This window comes from Musa acuminata, chromosome BXJ3-1 (assembly GCF_036884655.1).
Source record: "Musa acuminata AAA Group cultivar baxijiao chromosome BXJ3-1, Cavendish_Baxijiao_AAA, whole genome shotgun sequence".
NCBI lineage: Eukaryota > Viridiplantae > Streptophyta > Magnoliopsida > Zingiberales > Musaceae > Musa > Musa acuminata.
Genome location: NC_088349.1, coordinates 13,367,659 through 13,389,928, shown reverse-complemented (window position 1 = coordinate 13,389,928; position 22,270 = coordinate 13,367,659). Strand labels below are relative to the sequence as shown.

Sequence of the window (22,270 nt, the reverse complement as noted above, 5' to 3'; positions counted from 1 at the left end):
ATAAAATGTGCATAAACACATGGTAATTTGTCCATGAAAGCATTCATATCTTTGCTACGATCACACCAAATGCACGAGTAAAGCATCTCCTCTATGCTGACCAACTACGAGCCTTTAATGCATAATAGTTTTGATCGAGCATCATAGTACAACATTAACATCAGCAGCAATAACAACAAATCATCAACCCCAATAGTTTGATATTTCACTGAGATTTGTTGTGAGCTATATCAACTATTACAAATACGGAGGTATACTGTTCGATCGTGGAAAGCGGGAGGTATACATGTGTTCGGCCTTTAATACACTACATGATTGTTTTGTCTGCTAAAATGGAGGAGGAGATCAAGTAAAATTACCAGACAAATCTCTGCATCATCATCATGTATAGGTCCACTTCAGAAACAACTAGCAATATGTACCTTCTGCGAGGACCACCTGCATGAGTGATTGATGATGGAATTGTGCCCTCTTTTTTCTCTTTCTTGAGTTGAAAAGCAGCTCTTTGAGTACATTCGTCAAAGCTGAAGAGGAAGTCACTGGAACTGTCATGGAGTTGGAGCTTTCGAGGTGTTTGCCTCTTCAGATGATTCCTGTACATGTGTGCTTCGAATGATGCTTCATCTTTCTATCTGAATTGGGGGATTCTCCTTTTGCTTTCTTCCGTGTCACATAACATCGCCCATCTCAACCAGAATGTGACGTTGAGAAGATATTTGCTGGTAGTCTAAGAAGAACACTATAGAAGAAAGTATTACTGCCATCTAAGACAGCTTTTGTAATAATCATTTTGCTATGTAATATTGGATAGCTTACCATTCTTCATCTCAAAACACAGATGTTTAACACCTAACCGTAGAGAAGAAAGAGGAAGACACGGATATCGCAGTTCTTCGCTTTCTCCATGCTTCTAATAATCGTCAAGCTCGGCTCTTTGGCTGGTTTTTCGAAGAAGGAATATTAGGAAATAGGAAGATGATCGTATGTCCATACTCACAACCATCTGTTGGTGTATTCTGAGAAGAAGAAATAGCATCAACCTCTTTGAGAAGGCTCACAAATGAGCTAAGTATAGTGGTGCATGATGTTCTTCTCCATTTTGATTCCTTAATTTGGTCAGGAGCAATTGTTTGTACACACAATCCTTGTCATGATTCTAGTCGCTTAGCTTTAACTAATGACACGTTCTTCGTCCATCATCAACATAAACTAATAGGGTTTCTTCCATTTTAGGAGAAGAAAAGGGAAAGGAAAAATACTCCTTATCAAGAAAACCAAACATCATTCTTCCTTAATGAACACCATATTATCTGACATGGTAATCACAATACTCAAGAGTATAAAAGCTTAATTAGCTATGGACAAACAAAAGGTAAAGATAAAGCGAACATGAGATTACAAGCAAGGGCAGGAGAATTGTGTGTCGAGTGGCCACCTTCAAAGGAAAAGGAATCCATACCTTGTGAAAGCATAATTGATTGGTATCACTTCTTGGAATCTGAAAGCTGATAAAGATCTATCTACTTGAGTGACAATAACTTAGACTTAAAGGCTTGCTTACTACCCTGCAAACAATCAACTAAAGGTATGGAAGGTAAAAGAAGTCGGGAAATCCATCTATAAGAACAAAAGCGGCAGCAAGAAACTTGACCTCTGAGGAGATGATGACTTGATGGTGGTGGCATGTGTTGTTTAGCCGCTTATTTGCCGATGCAGCATCATCAAGATTCTCATCGACGACGAGGACGGCGGGGCATCCGGTCGGTGTGAATCTTGATGATGCCACAGCTGCAAACACCGACTTCTGTTCCCACGGAGACGGAGTGTAACGGGAGAAGAGAGCTTGAGGCGAGTGAGTCGGAGGAGAGGAGATGGCAAGCAACAGGAATAAGAAGAAAGGAGTACTGCAAGGGGGGAGGTACTGTTGGAACGAACCCACAGGGCGAGCGACACCGGTGGCTGGATCGAGCCTGGAAAGACGGTGGATTTATGGACCCACGAGAGGAATCTCGCAGTCTCCTGCAGCAGTACTCTTTTTAGTTGTATCGAGGCAATACCAACAGCAAATCCTTTCCCAGCACCCAAAGGAATCAAAGGGCAGGCGAAACGAAGCAAGTCCCCGATCGATCCTCATGCACCTCATCCCTTTCCCCACCATGAGAGAGAGAGAGAGAGAGAGAGAGAGAGAGAGAGAAGAAGAAGAAGAAGAAGAGTGAGGTGTTACGGTGATTGCTGCCGCTACTGAGACCTAATAAAGCTCCCACGCAAGATCTGACACGTTTCGACCTTACGAACCATGGCTTGGGATCTCAAAGGATAGAAAGAGACGGGTGAAGGGTAGAGAGAGGGAAGGAGAAGGACGCTGTGGATCACTGTTATTCTACTTGTCAAGACATACATCTTCTCTGCTCATCTGTGGTGCCTTCTTCGAGCAATATGATTCACGTATTTAGAGCTTTGGTGTGTCATATCATGTCATGAACACAGTCACATACAGGTCATACGACCAATCCCCCTCTTCATTAATCTAGCAAAAAATCGTTAGGACTTCTTTTGGTGGGCTTCGTCGTGAGATGAACGTCTCAGCTCCTCCAGTTGTGGTGGCGGTGGTGCATTAGCGGGTCACACACGTTGCTTTTATTGTGGGCAACTACCTCGTACGATAACAGGTTTGGTTTGGGGGACCAGCATCCATCGTTATACCATCATCATCGTCTTCTTCTTCTTCTTCTTCTTCCGTGGTTTAATGTCCTGATCGTATATATAAATGTTGAGGAAATACGATGACGGATCTTGCGAAGTTTATTGGATCTAGGAAATATACGTAGCAGATAGATATACACACCATGTACGTACAGAAAAACTCGCCCCTGGTTTCACGAGATTCCATCCAGGAAGTGCTAAGAGGAACGTGACATGAGGAAACAAACGCAATATTCCTTTGTTGTTTCCCAAAGTGTAATTGACACACTGACCACAACAATTGATCCCAAATAGGCACATGGAGACAGACCATATGCTCGATTATAACTCAGAGAAAGTACATGATTAGCCATTATTTTTAGAGGCTAACCATGTGATTTGGGGTGCACATAACCATGCTTACAAGGGGGAATTCGTGGTGTGGTTGGAGTTATTTGTGGAGGAACCACGAGAAGGTAATCGAGATGCCCTTCTTCGAAAGCCACAAGCACTTGAATGTGTATGAGGGACAATGCATGGCCTCTATCAATGGTATCGTTCAAAGGTTAGGTGTCATGTGGCTTTCCCTTGAACGTGCACATCACTCAGGAATTTAATTTATACCTTTGATTTATGCATGACTTGTCAGTAAAAATTTGAACTCTGATAATGTAGCAATGATGGCATTGTATCAAGTTTGAGACTTCCTCTGCAAAAAGAAGTAGAAAATCTTCTGCTCTGCAAAGATATTTCCATCATTATCATCATCATTATTCAATCCACATATTAGGGTCTCCATCATCATCATCATCATTCAACCCACAACTGCCAAAGCAAAAGCAAAACACAAGAAAACCTAGAAAAACCAAATAGAAGAGATTACAGATATCAGTCTTTTAGGAGAGCCATGGCAATTACTACAAGGGGAAAAAAGTGACAGTACAAATTCTTTAGCGGAGCCGATGCCGATGCCGCTGCTAAAATTACTGAGCCATTACAGTGCTCTCTGGTGTCCTACCGCAGGAATGCTTTGCATCGGGCTTTCAAAACACATGGAGTCACTCAAGGAACGCCTCCTCACTCTTATGTCACTAGTGCTCGAGTTCCGCTGGGGAAGCAGGGTATCGGAGTAAGGAGGTCCGACAAACAGCTCACTCATCTTGAAAAAGAGCTCAAGATTGTGCTGGTATTTGTTTGCCATGACACCGTCTCCATCTGTTGCCATCTTGCTGTCTGCTATTTTCTTCAAGTTGGTTGACTCATCATCGTCGGACCAATAATAATTATCAAGGCCATCTCGCATGGCCAAGTCATCAAACTCATCATCCGACTTGGTAGAGTCTTCCTCCACCGAGCCTTCAATCTGAAAATCAGTCATAAAGCGGAGATAGCTACTCACCATCCTTCTTTAGCTTAGAAAAATGATTAACGCAATGTTGTTTCTATGGAGTATCCAAAATGCCCTGATCAGTTCTTTATAAAGATAGTCGAGTATAGCTTTTTTTTTTTTTCTTTTGGCATTTGGAAAGAAAATCGTCAAATTTGGTAGAGATACTTATAGTGCCTAATGCACTTTACCTCGACCCGCTTGTTGACGCCATCAAAATATCTATGTCATAATTTTAAAATAATAAAAAGTTCTTAGGCGAACAAGACCAAGAAAAGGTCCAGTTTGTACCTCCTCATGGATCTCCTTGTGGTCTATATCACTAAAATCCTCATCACTATCACCATCATGTGGATCATCAGCTTCTTCGTCACTACCCGCTACAAAAAATTCCTCCTTAAGCTACAAAGATTAGAGGAAATTGGTCAGAAATGCAAGAGGATGAAGCATGTATTGATCCCATGGTAAAGGAAAAAATAATGCAACATATACATCTAGTGGACTGCCTTTGTCAGTTGTGAACGAGTAATAGGAAGTAAGCCAACAATTAGACATTTTTAGAGCAGAAATCATGCAGGCCAACAATTAGACATTTTTAGAGCAGAAATCATGCAGGCCAACAATTGCAGTTATAAACGAGTACATTACATCTTGCATACATATTTTGGTGAACTAGGTTCCTGCATCCATTGAGCGCATTTCTTTCTCAAATGTAACTGTAACGTTAAAGGCGAGCTACAAACAAGGATAGGCTTATGATGGATAGCTAGGAAATTTCATTTGACCAGGAATTTTATCTATCTATTAGAAGCATGTGGATCCATTGGTTTACTCAGAAAAGTGGTTCAGAGTCTTCAGACAACAACAAAACAATGACCACCATCTGCTGAATTGCACCACTAATTAACTCAATAACTAAACAAAACAAATGTATTCTGGCAGTGACCTCATCAGCCTCCCTCATAATGATAACTACTGGATGCGGGGCTCATTTTTCTGTTAGACATTTAGCCATCAAGATGTTGGAATGCAAGTTGAATTTCACTAACCTGAGCAAAAAAACTTATGCCAATCAGTCAACAGTATCAAGTGCTGCTGAACAAGCCTAGAAAGTAAATTTCTACCTCATGGGGATAAGATTGTAGCAAGCAGAAAAGTCAAATTGAAATTCAGGGAGGACCAACCCTCTGAAGTCCTAGATTTGATGATGAACAAACATACAAAGAAGTTGAACATTATGTACAAACCAAAGCATAATGCTGATAGCATAATCCAAAACTAGAAAAATGTAATTCCCAAATTCATCTAGCCTTATGAAACGTGACCATGCAGGGAGGGGAGCTAATGAGATCATAGTGAACAGACTTATATAGTAAGAAAATCTGTGAGTAATTCATAAGGTAAACTGCACCTAATAATTTTCAATTTAGGCTTATATAGTAAACAGACTTATATAGTAAGAAAATCTGTGAGGAATTCATAAGGTAAACTGCACCTAATAATTTTCAATTTAGGCTTCAAAGTTCATCATCATCAGTAAATTTAGCTGAACTAGAAATCTAGAATAGAAATTAAAGAAAAAAGAATAACATCATGATGCAAAGGGGATTGAATGGAAGTTGCAGTTATGGAAAATAGCATGCCACTTGAATAATCAAAATAGTACATAAATATTAGCAACATCACACGCATGATCAACTGCTAGATACAGCTCATTTCAAGCAATGCACTAAGATGTCAGCTGAAGTCATTTACCTCTTTGGCAGGTCCATCTGATGCTTTTGGAGAGCTACAACATGAAGAAACGTATCTACTACCAGTGTCAGTGCCATCAGCTCTTGAGCCATCGATGCTCCCTGTTTGACTTGTACCACATGTCTCACGTGGCCATGCACTGATTCCAAAATTTCCAAACTGAAGGTTAACTGGCTCAGCCTTCCCAATTTGTAAGGGGCCATACATGGGGCTTCCCACACACTTTTCGCTCCAATTTTCAGACGATGGCTTCCCAGTATAATCAACAAACGGAACAGGCCAAGCCTTGGCAACAGATCCATCTATGTTCAGAAGTGCCATAAGATGCCTTGAGGAACCCTTCCTCTGGATCAACTGAAGCATTCCCTTGGAGCTAAGAGAATTTGCAGCACGCTGGTTTCTGTACTCTTCAAGTATCACGGCAACTGTATTTGTAGCTGGGTCATAGAACTGCTCTCCTGCCTCTCGCCTACGTAGACAACCAAAAACTGTGGCATGGATAGATGCCACACTTCGGTCAACATTTGTATTGTTTATTTTTGGAACCAGATGCTTATCAGCCCTGTTACAGAGATACTCCTGGATTTTTCTGATATTTCGTATGTATTTTACATACTTATTTTTTGCTGGGTCCAATGTCATGTATTTGGCACGCACAGAAAATCTTTCCATGTGTTTGTCTTCATTTGTTATGTAAATCATGAAGGGTATTATTGAAGGATGCTTCTTCATGAGCCCCATCTAACAAATGAAAACAGCATAAGATATCAGTTAGAAATCAACTTTACAGAAAACTTGTAGTCTGTGACAGAGTGAAAACATCTATGGCCATTGAAAATTGTCTGACAAACCTTTAGAGAAATCCAAATGCAGATGCAACTAAGATTGAACTGGAAAATTGCATTTTAAGAAAGAAAAAGAAGGGAAATCTAATATCGCGATTCCTGAGTACCCACCACAAAATTGAGGCTCAAGTGGACGCCCTCGACAACCACAGATTCTTTTCGATCTTCCCATGCAGTGATCAAACGATCAAGACTGTCTATGACCATCTCACTTTGTGCTTTAAAGCCCTCGATAGCCATTTGTCTTTTACCAATTAACTCAGTTCCAAGGATGGGTTCATGAGATCGGCCACCAGTTTTTTCATTTAAAGCTCCATCAGATGCTTCTTCCTTGACTTTTGTGTGCGAAATAACAGCAAGCTTCTTTTCTTTTCGTTTAGCCTTTGCTTTAGCAACTGCCACCGGATCTAAGCATTCCCCAGCATGATAAGTTGAAGCCCACAGGAGTGGGTTTTGTTTTTCATCCATGAAGCTCCTCATCATATGGCGTATTGAGTCAGTAGAAATGACAGTTGTCACACCCAGTCTTCCCCCCTGCTTGCAAATATGCAAAGGGAATATCTTTATTAAATTGAATTGAGTTTGCCCAGCATTATGTTGGTCAGATGTTGATATATATTAAGATAAGCACATGGTGGACTATTTGAAAAAGATTCAAACAAATATTAGTAACTTTGGAGTTGAGGTTCAACATGGACAACTTAGTTTTATCTTTTTGGTATGGCTTGAAGTAGGTTAAAATCTTTCATGCTAGAAAAGCAACAAAAAGAAATGTTGAACTCATTTAAAATTTGACCAGTTTCCTTGTATTGTTGGAGAACTGAACTAAACAGATATATGTTAATATTAAATGACAAGTCAACTTTCACATGTCTCCATGTATATTATTAGCTTCTGTTCTCAAAGCCAGATAAAAGAGGGTTGCATTAAGACACTGAAGTCAGCATAAAACCAGCTTGAAAAACTTTATTGAGAACAATGAAAACAATAAGATTTTTAGGTGCTCATGATTTAACTAGGGATATTATCTAACACAGAATGCAACTGTTGGAAAAGATCCCTGTAGCCAACCCTATATCATCAGAAGCTTCTTCTTGTTGTTATTGTTGTAAGTTAGCTTTTACATAATCTGATAGAAAATCCATCTAAACAAATAGTATATATAAATTATAAGCACCAAGACACTATATCATAAACAGGTCCTGCTTGTAGATTTGACACAAAAGATTCTGATAGAAAATCCATCTAACAAAACTAGCAATTTATAAATATATAATTTTTAAGAACTAAGGCACTATATCATAAAGAGGTTCTGCTATGTAGATCGCATTACAAAAGATAAGCTCTACTTGAATTTCATAAGTTAGTACAGTTGCCCAGAAAGGAACTTGTGTCTGGAGACGAAGGAAGTTCATTTGACAATGCTTCCAAAACAATAATCTCCTTACATCATCTCGTTGATTGTGCGATGCTCTATTTTCTCTCTTTTTCTTCTTCGTTACAATATAATACATATACATCAAACTCAATGAGTATAACTAAAAACATCAGACAACCGAATGTATGTACCAGTTCATCTTAAGGTAAATCCAACAATCATGGATCTCAAAATGTAGATAAAACATGAAAAATAAAGTGTATGCTAGAGGATTCTCTGGAAGTACCAGCAAGGATGACAGAGTAGACTTGCCACAGCCACTAGTGCCACACAAGAGAACTGTCACAGATTCCTTTCTTTCTCGAATTCTAAAAGATATTTACAATGCAGGAAAAGAGTTAGGAACCACAAACAAGAAGCTACAAAAGCAGATGAGCAAAAAAGTTCTTCACAAGTAAATCAAATCAACAGACTTCATTTAAGTTCTTCACAAGGAAATCAAATCAACAGACATCAATCAACTTACAGCCACTAGTTGTGTTCCAGAGGATAGATACTTAGAAATCATCCAACGTTAACTAGTTCTATATGTTCTCTCCACAAAACTAAAAGCCAAAATGATTTACATAAACTAAATATAAGCCTCAGATATCTTTGAATTACTTATATATGAACCTTACAGATTATGAAGAACCAGATAGTTTTCTTGAGGTGTCATTGTTCTAAACTGGGTGTATAGAATCTGAAGGATCTACCATGATGGAATTAATTTATGAAATACGACAGATAAAAGTAGGAGACTGAGAAAAAAAACTTGTTGCAATTTCGTTGCAACAACTAAAGAAACAATGAATCTTAGCGCTGCAAGGCCTGCTTATAACAATGTTAATGGACCCTGTACTTGATGATGCCTAGATGTGATTTAACCACAAAGAGTATACTTATGGAACACAAATTTTCAACTTGGGTTCCACTTTTAAATCAATAAGGGTTTTATTCAGACAATTCTAGTTGGGCTTATAATTTTTTTTTACAATGGCTTCACATAGATAGTATGCAGGAGTTAAGCACATCAAGAAAGTGTTCAGCATTGATTAGCTTTTTTCAAAAGCAAGCAACTTTAGAATGAAAAATAAGGCATCATCATGATGATTTATGACTACGACTCCTGAAGCAACTAGACAAGTTGCATAATAGACATAGAGGAATATGGCAGGCTGCTCATCAGGCTTAAACATGTAGATTCAACAATTTCCTAAACGACAGGAAACTAATGATTGAGTGAAATATATGAAACATGGGATCTTGGTAACAGTTAGGCAAATTGAAATTTTCCAACCATAGTAACCTATCTAATAACCTGCTTAATGTCAAGATTAGGAGTACGCATGTAGAAACTTATTCGATAAGAGATGTGCAAAAAAAGGGGATATGATGTCCTGTATCCTCTCTATTTCAATAATCATGCACTAAACCTCATCACCTAATTTTGGTGTCAGTACATGTTATCCTTCCCCTCAATCAACAAATTTAAGATGGAGCACTCTAATATGCTTTGTGAAACAACAATAACCCACTCAATTAGAGAAGGATTAGATGCAAAAATTTACATTCCAATCTCTAAATATATCTTGGGCTTCACACTGGCAGGGGTTTATGCATGACTAAATGCAAAAGTTACATGAAAAAGGAAGATTTACTTCATTCTGTCAAAAGACAATATGTCTGACAAGCAGGATAGTAGATTCATACTAAGTCTTAACTAACAAATTTAAGGTTCATTGTAGAGATGGAAAAAGGAAGAGGAAAGTAACAGAATTAATCCATAAAGATATAAAAAGAGCAGATAGGATTACCAGACACACACATACGGTTGTATTTCTTTTATCTGTATATATGATGATTAGCATAGCTACACTAGTTCTATAAAATAGAGTGCCTACATGCAAGGACAACAATGATACTTTTTATTCCATTTGAGAAGTTTGCTTTCATTAATCCATTACAACAAGAAATTAGAAGGTGAATACAATCGACAGGCTTTGCATGAAAAAAGCCTGTAATCTCTGGCAATACCACATCTTGATCAAACAAGACATTTTGTAAATAGCATCACATTGTGCAAAACCTATGCAAAACTTTTAAGTTCATTTTAAGTTCCTTTGCATATGTTCACAAGAACTCAGTCAGAGCATTTTAGAAGGAAACAGAAGGTGCTGTACCTGCAAGCCAGAAGCAAGTCAGCTCTTTGATTGCGACCTACATATTTGTACAGGGCAAGGGCATCACAGACGATGTCCAAGAAGCGCTCCCGTGAAACAACAACAGTTGTTAGCCTTTTGTACAATTCGAAAGGAATTCCACAAGTTGTATCTACATTCTCTTGAATCAAGTCATTAGTCACGTTTGCCTGGTCTAATCCACCAGTTTCATTAGATTCATATTCTGCATTGGATGGAATCCGCCAGTCATTTGAGCTTGTGGCATCAGACGGCAAATCATCAACTGAGGACTCATCCCTCATCACTTCAAATACCCTTCGGCTAATCTACGAAATAAGAACATTAAATAACATGTTTCATTCAGATCTCAAGATGTCAATGATATACCAAAAGCAAGAAAGTTCTTCTGAAGAGACTAATTACGATCGGTTTTAGAGGACAATAGGAGCATGCGTGAGATCAAAATCTACCACCCGCTCCTCTACTACCAACCTTGAAGGCATGACGTGCCTTGCAGCCCATGAGCTGCAGCGTGCTCTGTAGCACCGACCGCGTATACCGAAACGACAAGCTCCTGTTATCCTCGCTCGCCATCCCCTTCCCTCTCTCGCCACCGACTCCTCCCGTCTCGCCGTCGTCCACCACCACAATGTACAGAAACTTCGGCCGCTCCGACATCTCCAATAACCTCCGAACAAGAATCAAGAAACCCAAGAAGAACCGGAAACCGAGACCCAAGATCCAAAGAGGAAGCAAACAGGCGGGCGGCGAGATTCAACAACGAGGGCAATGCAGGGGCCTCCGGGGCCTGATCGACGAGATTGGAGTCAGCGACGAGACCGCGACCACGCCGGGTGGAGAGCGCCCGTCGCGCGGGGGGATCCGAGGCGGGTGAACGGACGGGCGGGAGGCTAGGGTTTTCTGCAGGAGGGGCGGAAGGAAGGGGTGGGAGGAGGATTGGGCTCGGGTAGTCCGCCATGGCCAAAGCTCCGCGCCCGAGCTATGCCCTCCTCCGCCTGTCACGACCTCCACGCATCGCCCCGCTCGAGCCCACACATGTCTCCCATGCGACTCGTTCCTCTCCTCCTGCTGCTCCTCCGGATCCGCTGCAAGAAACCCTGCGAAGGACGGCAGGGAGGAGTTTCAGGGTCGGTAAAACGGTGGGTGGGGGGAGAGGGGTAGCGTCGTTATTTCGTCGAGTTTCAGGGTCGTACGGGGAGATACGATTCTCGCCGCGGCTTTCGTCCGGATGTCCGCCACGAGGGGTGTTCGCGAGGCCGCGAGTGCCGTGGTGGACCTCCCTACGTGTGTTCGGCCGGCTTCACACAGAGTGGACCCCAGACGCAGGTTCAACGGCAAGACAAAATTATTTTATTTTTTTAATATATAGCGACATAATATCGTTGATCACTATATCACATCTTGAAAACTAGTCATCAAGAAGGTTGAATGCTTCGGACAATTCTAAAGATAAATCTGATATTGAATGCTTCACAAGGATAATTCTCAAGGTGAATCATTCTTGTCGCAAGCATCACCTGCACGATTAATGTCATGGTTTAACACGAGAGCTGAAATTAAGATTTCATATCCCAAAATATATCTAGAATGTTCATATTTCATAGAGTGATGAAGGAAATATTTATGTAATAAATAATATTGTGAAGAACATTTTCCTCTTCGATTCATTCTGTTGTCATAGATCAGCTGAAAATGTCATATCTATCATGTCCCGATTTATCCAATATATTAATTATTTCACTTTGAAATAAATAATTATTTCGATAGAACTTTCTAGTTGACACATAACAAATAGTTTTACCCATTCTTTTTACCAAATTCATATTTGGAACAGATAAGTTAAAATAAGTATATTACAAAAAAAAAAAAAAGTTAAAAGAAACATAGGAACTTCTCTTGATTTTGTATTGTAGATTTCTGTCTAATCATCATTCAAACGAAAAAGAAGTGAAAGTGTGACCATCCAAATTTCATTTACTAGATAATATACACAATATTTGGAGAGGAAGTAATGGAATTCCAAATCCTCGGAGACCAGCTAATGAGCTAATGCTACATCCAGTCTACCGCATAGAGTGGGATATGAACAAAGGGGATTTCATCATCATGTCCAAAATTAGTGTCGAATCTAAGAAAAATTGTTGTACTGGTGCCCAAAGCTCGATTAGAGAACCGTAGCCACAGCTCATGTAAGCTATAGAGGAATTGAATAGATAACGAACGTAGCATGTAAAATCAGAATAGACATACATCTACAAGCTATTGCGAAGCTGAGAATTATAATATAACATGAAATCTGTGATTTGTCAGACCCAATATTCAAATCCAAGTCGGTATCATATTAACGCTGTAATCCAAATGGCCTTAATGCTTATTTCCAAACTGCCACCATTTTTTCTTCTTCTTTGTGTCTGCGGCAGGAAGATCTGAACGAAGAAAAAGGAAATATTAACCAAAATACAAGTGTTCCAATAATGTACCACAACAACAAAGTTTTTGCTGGAAGGATTGGAAAGCGCATTTGTTTTCTATTTGTCCTGCAACCGATGCAAAGTGGGGATCTACCAGTGAGACATGGAGAATACAATAATGTACTTACCACCTTCAGGATAAATTGAGTTGTAGTGCACCTCAGCCCAAAAGCTCAAGAAAATGACTGCAACAAATTATACGACTTTGATTATAGCTCCAAGCCCAGAAACAGATGAAAAAGTTATTAGTATTTTATGGATATCAAGATAGATGAAATGTGTAGGGTCTATGACAGTGCGCTTACGTTTGACCCCTCACAAGAGCAAGTAGCCTAATTGGAACACTAGTTTTCATGCTGATTTTTAGTTCCATTCTTAACTCCAGGTCTTAACTATTCAAGGTGAGTAAATTTAATTAGACTAAATTATTCTTAACAGGAAACTCTAAATTTGAGATGTACCTCGGTTAGAATTCTGAACACTGGGCAGAATCTCGATATAGCAAGTATCCTTGAATGATGTTATGACAAAAATTTTAACTCCGTACTGCAGAACAGAAAATTCACAACAACACAAAAAAATCTGTTAAAAATAATGAAAATAGAAGTGCTTAGCTCCACTATAAGCTGAAGAATCAACTTAGTAAACAAACTACAGCATCAACATTTAAGCATATGATCTCAGCATTTGTGCAATTAAAAGGTTGCTCTAGTTATTCCTCAAAACATAACATGCATGGAATAAAGAATTATTTGACAACAGAAGTAATTGACTGTAACTCAGGAGGGAGTGGCTATTTTGAAGCAATAATCCCCAGGCTGTCCGGGTTAACCTTTTCTATTCGAACTTGCAAAAGATAATTATGAGGATCTTGTGGAGGAGAAATATTGAAAGAAAGTTCAAAAGTGTTAGGGATGAGAGACACAACACTTGGCACTGAAAGAAAGTATTGTTTCTTTATTAATAGTACATGCTGATCAGTGTATATCAGTATATATCCATCTATTTGAATGAAAAACTTTCTTTGCAAGCATTTATTAAATAAGTAGATAAAACAATGAACAAACCAAAGGTCTTATCTCCCTTGCCCTTCCTCTTTATCATTCCCAGGAAACTTTATAAAAAGCATGAGCATCTATTTTACTTCATCCATGACAAAATTTGAAATCAATCTATCCACTGACAAAAAAAAAAAAAAAAAACACTACCCTTGCAAAATTATGATCCTCCACAAGATCCACATAAGTTCATAAAAATATTAAGCTAAAACATGAGCTTCTTGCACTTTTGAAAACATCAATCTCGAGATAGTGATATTGTTCCAAAATCATTTCCCACTGACACATCCTAGCAAACTAAATTTAACTTTGAACAAACTTGATCTCTATTTCGCAGTCCACCTTTGACATGTATTGAGATTAAAAAAAAAAAGACAAAACTAAGACTGTAGCTTTAGAGATATTTGCACCTTATTCAAACTTCATATCATTGCATACATGGCCTCAGTTAAAATTTTCTACTTTAAGTATTTAACCATTAAACATAATGCAAACATAATACAGTCATTATTATCGAGATAAGCCAAAATGTCAAGACAAGAAAACAGAATCAGAATGGAAAAAAAATCAGAAAATAAAAGAAGGCAAAAGAACGAAGTGTGATACTGAATCTGCAGCTGCTTGTAATGTTACATGATCACCCCACTCGCCGCTCCTGCATATGACAGTGTAAATCAAACAAACTACAGAAACAGTGATGTGTTTGCTTAGAACAACATCAGGGCCTAGAATCTTATGAAAAATAAAACATACTTCGAAAGCTTATTCAGGTAGTCACCATATGGCATTGGAACATATCCCTCATAGATCTCAGAGTGAGACTTGAGCTGAAAAACAAAAAAGCACATTTTGCTAGTTAAAACATGATAAGTGCATAAGAAAGATACTGAGAATAATATTAAGAGAATAAAAAACCAACCTGATCAACAACTTGCTGTCTCACAAACTCATGGTGTTCAGGTGTTTCATATAATTGATCAGACAGTGCCCGGAACTGGAGAAACATGCACTATTACTAATGTCAGGTCTTGGATAAAAAGAGAAATGACTGCCCTAAAGAATCAAATCATAGTTGCGAAATAGAACATGTCCATTTCATGTAAGGGCCAGCTATTATTAGGATCAGATTCTTGAAACACAGCCGATAAGTTAGTCTGGACCTATACTGTCAAGGTCAGGTCCTTATTGCTTTCTTAAAATAATTCTTTGTCCAAAGTTGGAAGCTTACCAACTATGAGTAACTAGTGAAATGCCTAATTATTGCCCAAAATCTATATCTACAAAAAATAGAATTCAACTGCATCAGCTAATCTGGATTTCTGATGTCCCTTCTTTTTAACTCTGACAACCCATTAGTCCCACATATTTGCGGTTGTCATATTTAATCTCATCCCAAAATCTGACTTGACAATTCATCTGGTCAATCCAATCTGATCTTGATACCAAATCTCATAGTCAAAACTAGAACCAGTGTCTCCTGCAAACCTTTGAGAACCAGCTTTCCAGAAAAGCAAGGTAAATGGTTGATCACTAAAAAGGAAACGAATCAAATGCATAATGGTTTCAGTAATAGAGAAAGCACTGCCCTAGCAATCGAGTGTGACTATTAGGCAAGCTTATATAGAATCAGGTTTCCCCAGAACACAACTATGTCATTTAAGGAATAATTTGGCATGACTAACCTGACAGTTACCATCTCCTTGGACCTTATGCTCAATCAAGTCATACAACTGCAACCTGCAATGCAAACAATGAACAACCATTTAGAGAAAGATTAGAACCTGCAAAGTAACTCCTTGAAGATGGATGACTTCAGGAAAATTTAATAAAAATGGATGCCTTTAAATACTCGTAACTGCAGTGAACATGGGTGACAACTCAATTCATCAAATATTTCTAGAATATATGCAGATACTTTTTAGAAATATTAGATTTTTTAAATCATTAACAAAAGTCAATACTTTAAGGAGGCTTGGTATGTACTCTGTAGATATCTCTTAGGTACACCTCCTGCTTCTTGAATAATATGGTTTGATGATAAAGAAGATAGCATATAATCATATTATTTGATTATCTTTTCTACATATTTTGAGCATCTGTTGTTAGAATTTAAATTATTTCTCAATTAATAAGGACGATAGCCATTTTTATCATGTTTCATAATTTCACAATCTCAACAATGTAAAATATTGGCAAGGTTTTAGAATGTTATTGCTGGATTTTTTGACACAGGTATATCTATCATATGATATTTGGTATTTTGCATTAGAAACTATGCTTCATAGACACAAATATACTAGTGAAAAAGAAAAATTAAATAAATGAAGCTTGTCCAAACTATCTATCTATGACTATTAAATTTACACATCTTTTAGAGAGTACATGATGCAGAAACATGGAAATAATCCTAACCATATGGCCATAGGCATTAACAAAAGCCGGGTTCTCAATTTTGATATGTACCACCCAGTATGGGGGGTACGTACCGGTCCGAAAGAATATCGGTATACGGACTGCCCTCTATCGGGCGATACCAGTGCTTTGATCGATACCGAGGCGTACCGACCAGTACCGCGATTTTGATTGTTACCGAGGCGTACCGACCAGCATGGTAGTGGAGGTATTTTTAAGGTTTTAGAGTGTACCATTGGTACGCCAGGGTACGCCTTGACGTACCAACGATACATATCGATACATCGGTATGGACCGGTATTCAAAATCCTGAACAAAAGTTATCTTTAATTATGTTAAGGTAGTTAGAAAATTTGAGTGTTCAAATTAAGTTGTTATGTGCTTGCTCCTGATAAGAGTATAAAGTAGGCTACTAAAACATATAATAGTGACATCTATCCAACCAGCAATTTTTTAGTCAAATAACCACAGTTACAGAAAATCACAGGTTAATCACACTTTTGAGTTTGATAAGGCCATAAGGGCACAAGTAAATATCAACATTAACAGGTTAATCACACTTTTGAGTTTAATTTCAAGTCTTCACTGGCATCAGAAGTTCAGAATTATAAGTTCTTATCAAGAAAGAAGAGACAGTAAGGAAAGTTGTATTGAAAATTTCGAAGAGACAGGAAGGAACTATTAATCATAGCATGAGATTCATGGAATAAACCCAATCCTCAGCTACCATAAAGCAAATAACCTGTTTATCCAGGGTTTATCTATTTCTATTTCTACTAGTACGAACATCATTCCATCGATCTGGTACTAATAGACTTGTTTTGACTTATTTCTAGAAGTAAAGTCTTAAACAAAAACTTAAAAGAGTTAATGGGCCACACCTGTCTGTAAGTCTTTGATGATCCGACGTGGCTTCATCAACAGAAGGAATTTGTCCATTAATTCTAGGAACATGCTGCAGCAACCAAGCAACAATGGCCTTATATAATAGTAAATACATAAATATGGCACAGCCAAGTAAAATGAATTTATTCTATAGGAAAATAACACATGGATAGCAAACCTCAGCAATCAGCCAAATTTAGAGTGTATGAGTGTAGTCTGTGCTTAGACTACTAAAGCAATGATAGTGCACCGAAGCATGCCAATGATGCAGTACACAGCATATACTAGAGTTGAAGCGATCTTTAATTATTAAAGAATAAACATGAGTTGAGAGTTTATCTATCAGCTGAAGTTGTTGGTACAACTTACAAGTGGTGGACCTAACTAAAACTTTATCATGGTATTGTAGCAGTTCATGAGTCTAAACCTTGATTATGCTAACCTTTATACTTTGTCCAGTATTTACACAACCTACCCATATATGGATCTTCACATAAAGCCCATTGATCTAGCTTGCGCCTTGTACTTACATCCACTTTCAAGTCAATTATTGCTTATCTGGCTCAAACCTAGGGCCGTATTATATCTAAATATAAGTTGGATTCCTTCATATTATCTTTGGCTTTTAAATCTTATCATTATTAATTCTGTTTGTGCCATGCTGAATAACCACATCTATTTTGTAACAGAAAGACCGCACTTTGAACAAAGTAGGAGTCTCTGTACATATGCAAACATCATTGCTTATTTTGACCATTGACAACCACATACAATTAATGTTGCACTTTCATATTAAAATAATACATACAAATTAGTTTAGACATTGTCCTATCCCATAAGAAGTAAATATCAAAATTGAGAAACATGAAATGAGATGTGAATTTAGAAGATCAGCACAAACTTACAGGGATGGGAACCATCTGATTTAGCCTTCTACCAACTTCACCATCTGCAGCAGAATGCTCATCTGTTACATCCAATGAATACAGCCCCTCACAAGAGTTTTCTCTGGGACTAGAACAAAAATTAGACACCTCTTCCTGCCCATTCTCAACCCCTACAATAATGAACATCATGATACAAGCTATAACAATAAATCTTTAACTAGCTGCAGAAACTTATATTTATCGTAGTACCAAAACTGTATTCTCTTGTATATTGGCCAAACAGATCTTCCGTGAAATCACGTGCAGTTCCAGAAGCATCTGCATCAACAACTTTAGAAAATCTTAGTATAAGTGTATACAATTATCTCATTGTTTTATACAGTAGCATTGTGTGCATCGACGTACCTTCTCTAATACAACGACTGGAATAAAAGACCGAGTCCTGCTCAGTGCTGCCAATAAAATATGGAGGGTTTGCAAATAGGTAATTATGGAAAGGACCAACTTCCCACCGATAAGCCTCAGAGTCTTGCTCGTAGGTACCCATCAGATATGTTCTCATAACAGTGTTCCAACAAAGTGAATTCTGGAATTACCCTTCCTAGAGTTGTTTATTATAGCTCGAATATGTCAGCCACCAAGAGATCTCAATGTACCATTAGCAGAAGTCATCCGCTGCATGACACATTATGCTAAGTGAATAGGCACATTGAATAAATTTAAACTGAACATAGAGTAAAAGAAGCACCAAGATAATTCATTTATAGATTGAGGAGATATGAAGAAATGCATGAATATATGGCTGTTTAAAATGGAATAAGGATAAGCTTCATTACAGGGTGAATGCAACTGGATCACTCTTATATATCTTAATAAAGTCGCTCAACATTCTGACATGCTTTCTGCTTACTGAATTCATCACTTGAATTAAAAAATTTAGCAGATGATGATGTTGAATGTGAAATAGCAATTGGTAAAAAAAAACAAATAAAAAAAAAGAAATAGCAATTGGTCCTTCTCAGCAGGAATGAAATTCAGATAAAATTTGCTATTGTAAGTTTAGTTCAAACAAAATTTATATGACCTCAGAGTTCACCATTTGTTGAATGAGTATAAGAATGATATGGTAAGCTAGAATGCACCTTATTCGAGTGTTGCTGAGCTTTTCCACAACTAATATGAGACCCAATATGTGTAAGCTGTGAGTACGCTAAAATTGGAAACTGCTCCTGTTTTAAAATTGTGAATGTTCATGGCCGTAGATTTGCATGATTTATATTTTTTGAGAACAAAAATCCACTAGTGATCCCAAAACTTCCCTTGAAGCGTTATACTTGCATTTCAAAACATGTCAAACTATATAGTCATTTATTATCATACTTATTGAAAAATGATTTTAGAGACAACTAAAGATCTAATAAATCAAGAAAAAATTGCCAAAGTTCAGCTACAAAAATGAGAAATGTATTTGGATTAAAAGGAAAGTGAAGTTGCTCATTTATGATATGTGGATATGACCTGTCCGTATTCTTGAAACTTTTGAGACTTGAATATAATAGCATCCACAACAAGGCCAATACCACATGGACCATGAACACAAGTAAACATTATTAGCACTTGGAATTATTTGAAAAAGGTAATTGAAATTGTGTTAGTCAACTAGGCTACTGATTAGGGCCTAAGTCAGGCCATTGATGATGTTCTCAGCTTTGTTCCGTTAGCCATTCATCGGTCTATTGACAAATATTTTGATGAGAAGCATTCAATATAAGACAAGATGTCAAAAAGCACATGCCGAGCTCTTACGGTGCAGTTTAGAGAAAGCCGGCAGAAAATTTTTAGTTGCTTGTTCTTGAAAAGTGCAAGTGGTTAAAAGGCCCCCATCCCCTTTCCTTTTAGCTTCTTTCCACCAAGAAAAGGCAAAAAAAAAAAGAAGGAAAAAGGAGCCGAAATAAATAAAAAAGGAAAAGGTAGGGGATAACAGCGACTCAAGGTCAACAGTGTGTTGATCAAATAGTATTTAAAGTGTCAAAATGCAATCTGATCATGATCCTTCTGTCATTCTTCGCGTTAAATAGTAATTCAATTTTAATGATAAGTGCTAAAATCTGAATCTAAGGAAAAATTAGTAGCAGATAGGATCTATTGAAGTGTACCACTTCACATGTACAAGAAATCCTATACATATCCAAGCTAGAATTCTTCCAGCCAAATCCTGAAGCTTCTCGATGACATGTTAATAAGATCCACACGAAATCAGAATTGTACGAAACATCACCAGGTAGCGAAAACAGAATCAATATTGCATCTCAATTACAACACACGCATCAATCATCCCCAAGCCTCTGATGAGGAAACCGCGGATCGATCCAAGAAAGTTAGGCGTCATCCATCGGATATCCACGATGCGCTTAATCTTCAATACAAATAAACATAAAACATCGAAAGTACACAGAGACTTACACAACGAGAACAATCGAGGGACGAGGAAGAGGAGACCGACGAGTGCCTCTTTCTTGGACCAAAAGGAAACCGACCGATCGCGAGAAACACAAACGAGCGAGCAGCGCACCCTCGAGACGCCACAATGGAACGAAGCGAGAGGGAGCGAGCGAGAGGAAGCTGCGTCTTCCTTTTGTAATCGCCTCAAGCCCCACTACTCGGCCGACACGCGTACGGTAAAGATGCCTTCCATCTGACGGCCGTCAACAGTGATGACGGGTCGAGTAAGCCGGCTTCGTTGTGAACCCAGTGATTTGAGCCGGCTGATTGACGAATTTGACCGGGTCAGGGTAGCGGATTCGGACGGATACCTGCAACGGGAAGAGAATTCAATAGACGTGGGTTGACATCCTGATCCGATGACTAGGATCCGACGCGAGCACGGGGAAGGACTGCGAGAAAACCGGGCGCTCCGGCGGCTTACCGATCGAAGGTTGCGTGGAGTTGATGGTGACCGCGGAATTCCGCGGCTAAAGCAAGGAGAGGTGAGGACGTAAGCTGCACGCGAGGTCGGAAGTGTGTCTGCGTACGCCGAGCGGATCACCGCAGCTTCGTCGGCGTTAGAAATTGGATTGGAAATCGTAATAGGGTTCCCTTCTTTTATATTATTAGCCGTCGACGTCGACGGGCGTCAGCCTCGACGAAGATGACGACATAAACAGTACGTGACCGACGTGGCATTTTGAATACCTATTACTCATCATCTCATTTGTGATTCGTTTGGTGCTCACTGCACTCGAAGAAACATCTTCCTAACATTTTGATGGAAAGGCAGAATACATGGAGACGGAGAGGGTCTCATGGATTGCATGCACCCGATGGCTTTAGAGTGGGCGTGAAGAAGGCGACTTGTATTAGAGTCCTACCTACTTTCCCGGGAAGAGCGAGAGACTTTGAGGTCAAAACCTTACATGAGTTCTTTATAGCATTCAAAGGTTGATTTTTACTCTTGAATTTTTTTTCTATCCTATCTCCTAGCAATTAATTGATTTAATTACTAATTATTCTGATTTTTATATTTTTAAAAATTATATTAAAATCTTTATAATTACGAATGTAACATTTAATCTTATTTTTTCTCACATCATGGATTCTGTCAATAAAAATATCACATGTGCTCAGTGGTAAATTGAAGTAAGACAAAATCAGTTTGTGTTCAATAATAAATCTTATGATTTTTTGAAAACGAGATTAAATGTCTCAACAATACAGAGATCCCGATATAACTTTTAAAAATATAAGGATTAGGATACTAGAGATAATTAATTACAAGAGATAATATATGATTAATTTTAATTAATTAATACATGTTAACTTGGGTAAGAAATTAAACTTCAAACCGGTGATCACCAGATTCCATGTTCTTATATCTTCCAACGCCACTGATATATTATAAGACTGATTAATGCTAAAGGTACGTTTAGGTCGGGTGCATGCACTCCTAATCATAAAATTATGTGCTGAGTAAGTTCTGTACTTATTTTAAGGTCCTACTTGCATTACTTTAAGCTCCTTTCGCTCCAAGTGTGACCATGATCTGGAGAGTTAGACACAAGCTTTCCCTTGAATACATACCTATTTGTTCATCTAGAGAAGAAAGAGTTGGGAGAACTATCAACCATTCATGAACTTGTGTATTATTCATGCGCTTAGGCTTTATGCATCTACACTTGTTTGTGAGAAGGGATGTTAATTTAAGTGTTTTTGATTTATTGATATCCTAAAAATACAATCAAGCCAAAAGTCATGTATCATCGCAAACTAT

General features: G+C 38.3%; 2 protein-coding genes and 1 long non-coding RNA gene across 6 annotated transcripts; all 3 read right to left on the bottom strand.

The window, feature by feature from the left end:
* Positions 1 to 183: 183 nt before the first annotated feature.
* LOC135628727 (uncharacterized) lies at positions 184 to 2,463 on the bottom strand. Of its 2 annotated transcripts, none has more exons than XR_010492957.1 (2): positions 817 to 2,463; positions 184 to 739 (listed from the first exon to the last, which is right to left on the bottom strand). It is a non-coding gene; the product is annotated as an uncharacterized LOC135628727 (long non-coding RNA). The 2 variants fall into 2 exon arrangements; XR_010492958.1 differs by having other exon boundaries at positions 184 to 727.
* A 969-nt stretch (positions 2,464 to 3,432) lies between these two features.
* LOC135629400 (P-loop NTPase domain-containing protein LPA1-like) lies at positions 3,433 to 12,338 on the bottom strand. The gene is made up of 7 exons (XM_065136704.1): positions 10,762 to 12,338; positions 10,270 to 10,595; positions 8,334 to 8,415; positions 6,781 to 7,203; positions 5,825 to 6,565; positions 4,361 to 4,471; positions 3,433 to 4,045 (listed from the first exon to the last, which is right to left on the bottom strand). Exons 1-7 carry the CDS (start codon positions 10,945 to 10,947, stop codon positions 3,677 to 3,679), a joined length of 2,238 nt encoding a protein of 745 aa, XP_064992776.1. The 5' UTR covers positions 10,948 to 12,338; the 3' UTR covers positions 3,433 to 3,676.
* A 137-nt stretch (positions 12,339 to 12,475) lies between these two features.
* LOC135629401 (OVARIAN TUMOR DOMAIN-containing deubiquitinating enzyme 9-like) lies at positions 12,476 to 21,067 on the bottom strand. Of its 3 annotated transcripts, none has more exons than XM_065136706.1 (13): positions 20,930 to 21,067; positions 20,467 to 20,816; positions 18,409 to 18,678; positions 18,253 to 18,333; positions 18,022 to 18,173; positions 17,113 to 17,186; positions 15,502 to 15,556; positions 14,739 to 14,828; positions 14,573 to 14,646; positions 14,426 to 14,474; positions 13,223 to 13,307; positions 12,890 to 12,946; positions 12,476 to 12,716 (listed from the first exon to the last, which is right to left on the bottom strand). In XM_065136706.1, exons 3-13 carry the CDS (start codon positions 18,563 to 18,565, stop codon positions 12,655 to 12,657), a joined length of 936 nt encoding a protein of 311 aa, XP_064992778.1. In that variant the 5' UTR covers positions 18,566 to 18,678; positions 20,467 to 20,816; positions 20,930 to 21,067; the 3' UTR covers positions 12,476 to 12,654. The 3 variants fall into 3 exon arrangements, with proteins under 3 accessions (XP_064992778.1, XP_064992780.1, XP_064992779.1); XM_065136708.1 differs by having other exon boundaries at positions 14,739 to 14,813; XM_065136707.1 differs by having other exon boundaries at positions 18,253 to 18,321.
* Positions 21,068 to 22,270: the final 1,203 nt, after the last annotated feature.